The sequence below is a fragment of the Helicoverpa zea genome, chromosome 29, assembly GCF_022581195.2.
Source record: "Helicoverpa zea isolate HzStark_Cry1AcR chromosome 29, ilHelZeax1.1, whole genome shotgun sequence".
Lineage (NCBI taxonomy): Eukaryota > Metazoa > Arthropoda > Insecta > Lepidoptera > Noctuidae > Helicoverpa > Helicoverpa zea.
The window spans coordinates 6,802,820-6,812,753 of NC_061480.1; the positions used below are offsets into that span (position 1 = coordinate 6,802,820).

General features: G+C 34.3%; 1 protein-coding gene across 1 annotated transcript; it reads right to left on the reverse strand.

Moving 5' to 3' along the window:
• Positions 1-1,596: 1,596 nt before the first annotated feature.
• Positions 1,597-4,685, reverse strand: LOC124644008. Its single transcript, XM_047183184.1, has 2 exons — positions 4,563-4,685; positions 1,597-4,168 (listed from the first exon to the last, which is right to left on the reverse strand). The coding sequence occupies exon 2, from the start codon at positions 4,165-4,167 to the stop codon at positions 1,777-1,779; it is 2,391 nt and encodes a 796-aa protein (XP_047039140.1). The 5' UTR covers position 4,168; positions 4,563-4,685; the 3' UTR covers positions 1,597-1,776.
• Between the last annotated feature and the right edge of the window lie 5,249 nt (positions 4,686-9,934).

The following is a 9,934-nucleotide window of genomic DNA, read 5'->3' on the forward strand; positions in this document are numbered from 1 at the left end:
CAAAAACCGTGCAATGCAATCGGTAGGTACTGAGTACTCAATGGACATCAGCATTTTGTTATTGTATTTTATTTAATTTAAATATTTACACTATTGTAATACTTAAATGTGTAAAATACTTGAATGTGTATTTTATTTATTTATCTTACAACATATTATTAATATTTTTAAATATTCGATTATAAAAATAAAAAAATCATTACCACATTACATTAATTATTATCACAATTTTTAAAAACTATTCTAGTAAAAAATCTCAGCATTTTGTAGATGTCAATTTATAACTTCGGTAGAGAATGTGAGGAGAATTCAAAATATTAAACTGGCAACCCGCGTTGCCTGCTTTGCTTTTTGCAGTTCTGCCTGCTGCCCATAGAAATCAAATTATCTAAATCATTTCCTTCGGAATCGCCCCGCCTCGCTCGACGATGTTGTCATTATTTGCTGTGTAAGCTGTGTTGTGTGGTTAGGGATGTCTTGCTTGAGTTGTTCTCTTTGAAAATATTGGTTGTTGTGTCGAGTCGTAGGCCAATATATCTGAACTCCATTAGTGATATTTTGGTCAGTGGGTCGTCTTAGTCTGGTGTAAAAACTGTGTATTTCTAGAAAAAAATGGAAGATATTTGTTGTACACAGTAATTTCGTTGTTCTTGCATCATGTGTACGTTTCGTGGTATTATTTCTGAGCTGCTAAAGAATTTGTTGAAAATGTCTGCGAACTTTCATTCGAGGTTAGTTCGCTAAAAATGGAGTATGGGTTATATTTCATTTGATTTTCGCTTTCTCTTGTATGCAAAAGTTATATTACTATAATATTATATTAATATATATGTATATTTTCGTATATGGCTTGTCGGTACTCATTGAAAAGTCTTCGTGGTTGTTTTGCATTTGGAAGCTTGAAATAACGAAATTGGTTTGTCGACTAGCTGCGTGGATTACACTCCAAACGAATAGGTATTCTGTTACCTACCTGGTCGGTGTTGCAAACTGGTAAGTAAGTTAAGTTGATAATAATGAAAGTCATTGTTCTATGGCAAAAAATGTAAAAACGTCACAATCTTGGGTCTATAAATTATAGACTTAAAAAAACCAGAAAGAACTTATTATAGACTATAATAAGTTCTATCTGGTTTTAAAAAGCATGTTAATTGTAGGTCCAAGTGGTCTGAACATATTGGCAGGTTGTTATGGCTTTTCAGAAGCCAGAAAGTCTGAATTGCAGTCTTACCAAGCAGTATTAGTTGGTCGCATACTTGGGTTGAGGTCAGATAGGTAGGCAGTTCGTCGACCTAATTCGTTAACCTGCTAAGTCCATTTTTGCATAGTTTACAGGACGAAGAAAAAACTGAATAATTTCTTCATTAATTTAGCAATCAAAATTCTGAAAATCCCGTTGGTTTCTATAAATTTTCTTGTAATTTTAACAATATAATTATTAGCATAACTTATATACACCTTATAAAATTCAGAAAAACACTTATTAAGCAGTTTTTCGAGGAGAAGTTTCGATTTGCTTGAGGACTTAGCACTTTTTGAGTTAAATTTAGTATGGTGTATCAATTGATTAATTAATTGTAAAATGAAACGAATGCAATCAGTAATTAAAATATTTATTATTAATAATTAAATATTCAGTCTTCTTTAATAGGAAACAGTGTTAAAATATCTAATTTAAAAGAGATTCAACCTAAAAAAAAAAAACAGAATCAATTCTCCAAAAATGTTAAATTAGATAACAATACTTAGAAATCTATAATAATGGTTCTTCTCAATCTACTCATGAGGCAAGTCGTCATAATATTTATGATAGTCAGAAGGAAGGGTCTTTTTTATTTGCTGCAAGTCTTCAAATTTTCGTGCAGTAATTTTACGTCGGTTCTGGTGCAATCGAGATAATTCAGTAATCTCGCAAGGATTACATTGCAAAGATCGCCTTTGTGGTAAACTTTGCCATTCATCCTTAAGGCAAGTTTTATAAAGAATTGATCCATTGCTTTCGTAACGTAGTGCACGAATGTCGGTCACTTTGAGATCCCCTTTGGATCTTCCTGGACGAATACTTTTATAAAACTGAATTTTGTCGAATTTTTTGAAGTAAGTGTGGTCCAAATATGTTACAGAGTACGGTACTGGGCATTTACGAGCATGCTTAGCAATAGATATGTATTCAGCTGGCACATTTATGACTTTGTTCTTTAGATGACGTTCTATAGTGGAGTGCATTGAATCGGCCTCCATTTGGGTGTGACCCACCTCTAAAAATTTTTGTTCGATAGCTATATTCTTGTGCCTCATGACAATATTCAAAAGAGCGTTAGATAAAATACAATTTCTATTTTGATAAGTGCAACCGTCACTATAAATTATGATTGTTTTTTTCTCATCTTCAGCATTAACTTCAGGTATTATTTTGTTTTCTAAAAAGTCGACCCAAATGGAGGCAAATTCTTCAGCATTAAGTCCACCTTCTACTTCATTCCATATGAAACAGAAGCCATCTTTATTTTTTATATTAAAAAAGCAAAGGTTGTGAACTTGCAGCTTCGTTTTATAGTAAAGCGTACTAACATTCGATTTTGGTGCCATTAGTACCGCCTGTAAATCCACTGTGAAAACGTAATTGTCTCCTTTCTTATCCGCATCTTTTTCTTCTCTTGCTTGTTTACTTCTCTCAATATGTTCTTTGTATTCTTCTTCTGTAATTGTTCCTACTTTATAACAGGCGCATTTTTCGCATTGATCTTTCTTCGGTTTAAATAGGGCCAAATTTTTGTCTTCGAATAAATTCGAAAACAAACTTATGGAGAGAGCTTTTATATTTCGGTCTTTGCACCAATTGTCAACGTAAAATTTGTAGAGGCTTTCTTTAGAATTCCATTCTGGCAATAAATATAACTTTTGTGACGTGGCTCGACAATAATGGGATTCCATTACGGGAAGAGAATCCAGAAACTGAATAAGTGATTGTTTCGGCTCCGAAGCAGTTTCAGATAAACGTGTTGGACGTCTCAATGTACTAGGAGGCCGCATTGAAAACTCATGCTTCCAATTTTGAACTGTCCATCTTCCTAAATCCAAAGTGTTCAAAAACATCTTTCGACATACTTTGAAACTTTGATCATTTATTTTTAAATGATAAACAAAGGTGTTAGCCCTCTTGGTTGTCCCTTCGGTATTTCGATTTCGTGGTCGGACAATTGGAATAGTTGTTACCCATTCGTTAACAAGGGTCTTTTTTTCGCCCCAAGTAAGACTCCAAAATCGATTAAAAATACTTCTCCTTACATCTTCATCTACTGTTTCACATTTTAAAGTACTGTACTTCCCAATCTTACACGAGCATCTTGGTTTAATGGAACGTGCTTCTTTAGATTTATTATAATTCCAACAGTCTTGTTTTTTCTCTCTTCCAAAATAAGTTTTACCTTCTTGTCTTCTTTGTTTATTCTTTTCACTAACCCATTCTTTTTTATCAACTTTAAAACGTTTCTTTCGTTTCTTACTCTTTTTGATTTTAGCAAGTGAATCCGAGTCGGAATCAGAATAAGGCACAAGCTTTTTATCTATATCACTATCATCCGATATCGGCGGATTAGGTATAACATGATGTGTGTTTTCAACATGAGGTATAATTTCTACAGGGCTGGTACTTAATTCATGAGCAAACACTTGTTCATAACCTAATGTTTGAATAGTATGCGTATCGGAACTATTTACGTTATCTGAGATCAAAATATTCGTTGCCTGTGAATCTATTTCAATGTGTGATGGTACTATTATTAAATTATCGTCTGTGATGAAAGTATTATTAACATCATAAACCGTTGACAAAATGTTACCGTCTAAAGGTACATCACTGAATGTAGTATTGGGAAATGTTATGTCAGAACAAATTGTATGATCTATCTTTTCTGGAATAAAAGTACTTGGTAGATCGAGATCAGTCAGTGATGTTATATTGATATCGTCGTTTATCTCATAATAAGTTTTGTCTGAAGGTCCTGGTATAAACTTTCTTGATTCTGAATATTGTAACTGAATATCTTCTAAAACGTGTATTACTTTATTTGGATCATAATCTGACTTTGGAGCTACATTTTCAGGTCTATCCTGTAAGTTACATGCCTCAGAAACCAAAGCCACAATTTTTTTTCCCCGATGCATTCTGAAAATATTGAAAAAATATATTTAAGTACCTATATAAGTATTTAATGTAATGAAATTAAAGAAGAAGAATAAAAAATACGGCAAAATAAATGAATTTTAACATTTTTACATATTATCTAAACAGATTTTAACTTAACTGTTTATTGTTAAATAAATACTTAGTTTTAAAATATATTTAATGAGTAACATCTTCGAAATAATCTTGAATAAAGCAATAAATTAATAAAAACTATTAAGTTGATACACTGCTAAATCCGTGTCCAAATAAGATAATATAGTGCGTAAACCTGCTAAGTCCCTAATGTTTAGGTTAGGAGTTAAATGTGATTAAAAACAGTTGATCTAGGCACTAAACGAAAAGAAAACTTACAGATAAAACAATAAAAACTTACCTAGTTTATAATTAGTGGTTTACATCCTCAAATATTTGACACAAACACAACAAAATTTGACGCGCCGCAAACGGCACGTGGGTTTGGGAACGTTGTCAATGCAAAACTGAGGCCCCAACAGGATTTAGCAGGTTTTCGCTGCGGAGATTGGGTGGTGGATAGAAAGCAGTTTTTCGCGCATAGCATTTGTCACGTTTATAAGCTAATATAGCTGTTATTCCTTATGTGTTACGGTAGATATTTGACTGAATTTTTTGATTATTATAAAAAGTAAATTTTGCCAAAAAATGGACTTAGCAGGTTAACGAATTAGGCCGACGAGTTGCTGTATGTAAAACACTGGTACTCAGCTGTGTATAGTTTGACTGGAAGCCAAAACCAAAAAAAAAGTAGTCAGGTGATGGTCACTGTTGCATTCAATTGCTGTAAAACACTGGTACTGTAGTGCATAGCATGCTTGGTACTGGGATATTCGGGAATTATTTAATTAACAAAATCAGATCATTAGTTTAGAAGATAGGTGGGACGTTGCTCAAAAGCACACACAAACTCAATCTCTCACCCTAAACGCATATACCTGCTCCGTTCCGTCGTGGGCAAAAATCTAAAAGAACTTTATCCTAATATTCTATTTATATTGAATATATTTACATAGTTGTCCAGCCAGTAATAAAATGTAATGAATAAAATCTCAAGACTACAGAGTTTCTAACTACTCTACAGTACTTAGCTGCAACCAGTCACATCAAGCAAAAATTTATAAAACATTCACAGATTTGTTATTTGGGTACACCCATGTCTTGAATGAATTTTGATTAAATTAAAAATGTTGAAAATTATAAACGCTGTAAGTAAAAAGTAAAAGGTTGTCAGGAAGAGATCGCTCTTAGTGGTAAGGCCTCTCGAATTCAGTTTGCCTGAAGTTTTTCATAAAAGTGTTTGCTCAAAATATCTAGGTCCACATGGTTTGTGTCTGTCATTCTTTAAACCAGCGTTTCTTTTGAAACTTGAAAGTTAAAATTCATCGTAAAAAGACATCTCTCCATCTGGTTTTTGGATGTCCCTGCCTCCTTTTACCGTCTCTTGGATACCACAGAGTGACTTGTTTGCTCCATTTGTCTTGCTTGTATAGTTATATATCAATCCAACTTTTCACTTGGGTAAAGCACCAACTTCTCTAGTATGAGTGTTGGTTTGATTCCAGTCCAAGCAAGTTTGTATGAACTTTCAAGTGTACTTTGGTATATCTAAGACACCAATGGCTGATAGCCGGTGAAGGAAAACATCTTGATTAATCCTGGATCCTGTAATCACCAACCCGTATTGAGCAAGCGTGTTGATTAACGCTCAATCCTTCTCCGTGTGAGAGGAGGGCTGTGCTATGAAGTGATGTTAAAAAGACTGATGATTATGAGGTTGAACTGAACAAATGAAACTCTAAGATTCCAATGAATTTAAATCACTTTTGGGGAGTTGGTTAAAAAGTGGTGGATTGTCTTTTATTAATTTGATGTTTGAAAGGTAAAGTCACTGATGCAGATACTTTAATAAAACACTATGTTTTTTTAAATGAAAATAATTGTATATTTATGAAACAAAACAATTTTTCGCAGCTTTTTTATAGGAATGCAGTGTATCTTACAAAAAAAAGAATACAATTTCCACTCACCAACAGACTTAATTGTTATTAATTATTTATTTATTTTAAACACCTTAAACTATAAATACAAGGTTTTGCCTAACAACTTCAACTCTGTTAAAAAACTACATTATTTACAAAAATTAAGAAGAACAATTTCAGTTTGCGAATTCACTAAAACAGTATGTAAGTTAAACACATCAACCTCAGTATGTAGATTGTTCATGTTATGAAAAGTTCTGCTATTAAATTTCTTTGGTCCCCAAATTCAGCACTGTCCATGTGGGTTTGGGTTGTAATAACATCAAGGTTTTTATATGTTAAGTTTGTTGTTACGTCAGATAATTTTATTGTTTTGTTTACTTTAGACAATTAGGACCAATAAATAAAAACATAAATGCTATAACCTCATCATCGAGAAAGTGGGCCTGTCTTGAAGTGTGAATGATGCCTTGATCTCATGGTTGACGTTTACTAGTAGTGTTAAGAGGTAAAAACGTTACTTTTACGTTTGCAAGTGTTGGTAAGTCCATATGGGCACCACAGCAATGAATATCAGTTTTTTTTCGGTTTACCTTCATTTATTTGTCAATGTTTTTCATCTGTAACAAATTAAATAATTATAGTCAGCTTTGTTTACTTATCAGCGTTGAGTGTAGACTTCAAAAGCATACTAGATAGAAATTAAAATATTAGTTTCCCTTTTAGGGCAATACATGGGCTTGGCAACTTCTTTTATACTTCAAAATTCAGTTTTGATTCAGATAGGTTGTACCGGTTCTGGCTCAACCTCAATTTCATCCTGGCTCACCAACTTCAGGCCGTTCGATGCAAAAAAAAATAGACTTCCTACATCCACTGCTATTGTAGCAGGCCCTGCAATGTAATATATTGGGTTAGCGGCCATTCCACTTTCATCACTGAACAATCACACCTACAACAGGTTTTTGATAAAGCTTTTCCGTTTTCTACTCACTATGATGGAATTAAACATTTTCTATTTGGCCTAGGTATACGAAACGAAGTAGGGGAGACCGAGGAAGGTTGTGACAATTTTTACTTAACCCATATGTGAGTGACGAGGTACCCGGGTACCTTAAGCATTTTTAAATTTATCGAAAAGTATGTTTCACGCTCTGTAGGTAGCTGCGATTTCCTGAGAGCTCTTAACTATTTATAAATTATTATTTTTTTAATCTTTTAACCCAGTCAACTATTTACGTTATTTTGTGGAAACCAAAACATAATAAAAACTCACAATAGAGTGACGAGGTACCCGGGTACCTCTTTGTGTCCTGTATGACACAAAGAGTATTTATAATTTGGTACAAAAATGAAATAATACTCATTTATTATGATGTTTTATTTCTATAAAAATTACAAATTCCTTGTTTATGCAAAATTAGTACATCTCCTGAAGCAGGTGTTACATGAAGGACGAGTTACTGTATTTTCATCACAAACTGTTTTTTTTACAGTTAGTGCAAGCTTTTCGTGTTTTTCTTGGCTTGCGTTTGAGTTCTCTGCATATGTAGCAACTTCCGACGACTGCAACAGGCCCTGTAGAATCTCGTATGGTCCGACTTATAGAAGTTGTACGTCGTGTTGCTGCGATGTTTAGGCGTTTAAGCATGTATCTGTACAGCCGGGGATACACGATTTTGCGATCATTCCACCAGAGCAAAGGATTTTCTGACCTTTTTATTAACGGTTCGTCTAAATATTTGTCGAATTCGACAATGCCAGCAGCGGTTGGGTTTTGTGGAACGAGAGCAGAAATTTTTTCGTCGAAATCGTCCCAAATAGAGCCAGTTTTCGGCGGCTGAGGAACTGACACTTGCGTTGCCTCCTGAACGGGTACGTGGGTCAGGGTTCAGTCCGAGCCAATTTTCAATTTTAGAGCAGCCATTGCTTTCTCAAAATTTCTTAAGTCACTGAAGCCACTTTTCTTGAATATCGGTTCCAATATGGTCGCCTCGCAAAGAAGTGGTTTATTTTCTACATCTCCGAATCTTTGCGCCATTTGTTGCTTGAGTGCGTTATGTAGGCGCTTCAACTTGGGATGACCATCAGGAGAGTATTTGCTGAGGGACCGATTTATTATTTTGCAAAGTACAATACTTTGACGCTGATACGTATTGTTCGCCACTAATTTCAGTAGTGACCTCATAAAAGGGTTTTAATACCTCAATGGCTTTTTCGATGACGATCCAATCATCTTGCGGCAGGTTGATGTCTGGCCTCATAATTGCTAAAGTGGCAATTAGGGCTTTTTTCATCCTCAGCAACCGGTTTAGCGCATCATATGTAGAATTCCAGCGCGTAGTTACGTCTTGCTTCAGTTTCAATGGGGAAATATGCATTTGCTCCTGAATTTCCACCAAGTTCTTCTTCGCTGGATGGTTGCGATGAAAATATTCGATAACGGCTTTCACTCTATCCATCGTGTCAGACAAGGCGTCCAAGCTACCTTGCACCACTAAATTTAAGGTATGTGCGTAGCAAGGCAAAGGTTGCCAGCCTCCTAGCCGCACAGCACTTTAAATATTCGCCGCGTTGTCACTGTCTATTACACTGTCTAATTCATAGTGTTTTTGCTATTTTTGTGTAGTAGATTAGTTTGTTTATTACTCTCAACACAAAAAAAGCAGGTAACTGAACCAACTGGGTAATAGTCGATGATTGAAAGATTAAAAACTAAACAAAGAAGACGGATCAAAATTGCCCCACGTCCTATAACAATGTGACGTATCTCAAAAAAAAGATAAAAATGTTTAAAAAAATATGGCATACTCTCCAATTCATTTTTTTTACACCTTCATATGAAAAAAATGCTTTAAAAATTGTTCAGGCGCTGTTATAAAAACATCGTTCATGGGACTATTTATGGACTATTTTATTAAATTATAAAAAATAATAATAAAAAATAATTTAATAAAATAGTCCATAAATAGTCCCATGAACGATATTTTCATAACAGCGCCTGAACAATTTTTAAAGCATTTTTTTCGTATGAAGGTGTAAAAAAAATGAGTTGGAGAGTATGCCATATTTTTTTAAACATTTTTATCTTTTTTTTGAGATACGTCACATTGTTATAGGACGTGGGGCAATTTTGTATGGATTGTGATCCGTCTTCTTTGTATAAAAATTTTTTTTCTTTTAAGAATATTTCAAAAAAAGTCTATGACAGTTATGCTGCAGATGTACTAAATAATCTACGTTTCTTGATCTTGTTTGTTGAGATCTACTCTTCTTCTTCGTATCTTTAGCTATCCAACAAGGTATAACAAGCTAGGGTATCATCATGATATTCAGAAAAAAAATTCTGATGTAATGCTCTCAGGCAGTAGTAAAACATAACTGTACTTAAGGACAAAGTTATCACTTGGGCCAGCAAACGAAATAAAACAAACTAAATAGCTTAAACGTTTATTATTATTTTTTACAATACATGTTCCACATGTCCGCCTCTGTTCCGCACACATATTCGCATTCTATGCCTTAGTCCACTTTTAACCACACCAGTCGTTAAGCCTCTTCTAATTTCGTTAGCCGCATCAATAATTTTCTGTCTTAAAACATCAACAGATGAAATCGGATGAGGTTCATTGTAAACTAAGCTTTTCATATGGCCCCACAAATAAAAATCCATGGGGGTCAGGTCGGAACTTCGGGCTGGCCACGGTATGGGTCCACCTCTTCCAATCCATTTGTTCGGGTAATTAGTGTC

Bases quoted from the DNA above. Each gene is read 5' to 3' on its own strand.
- LOC124644008 (XM_047183184.1), bottom strand. From the start codon at position 4,167: ATGCATCGGGGAAAAAAAATTGTGGCTTTGGTTTCTGAGGCATGTAAC.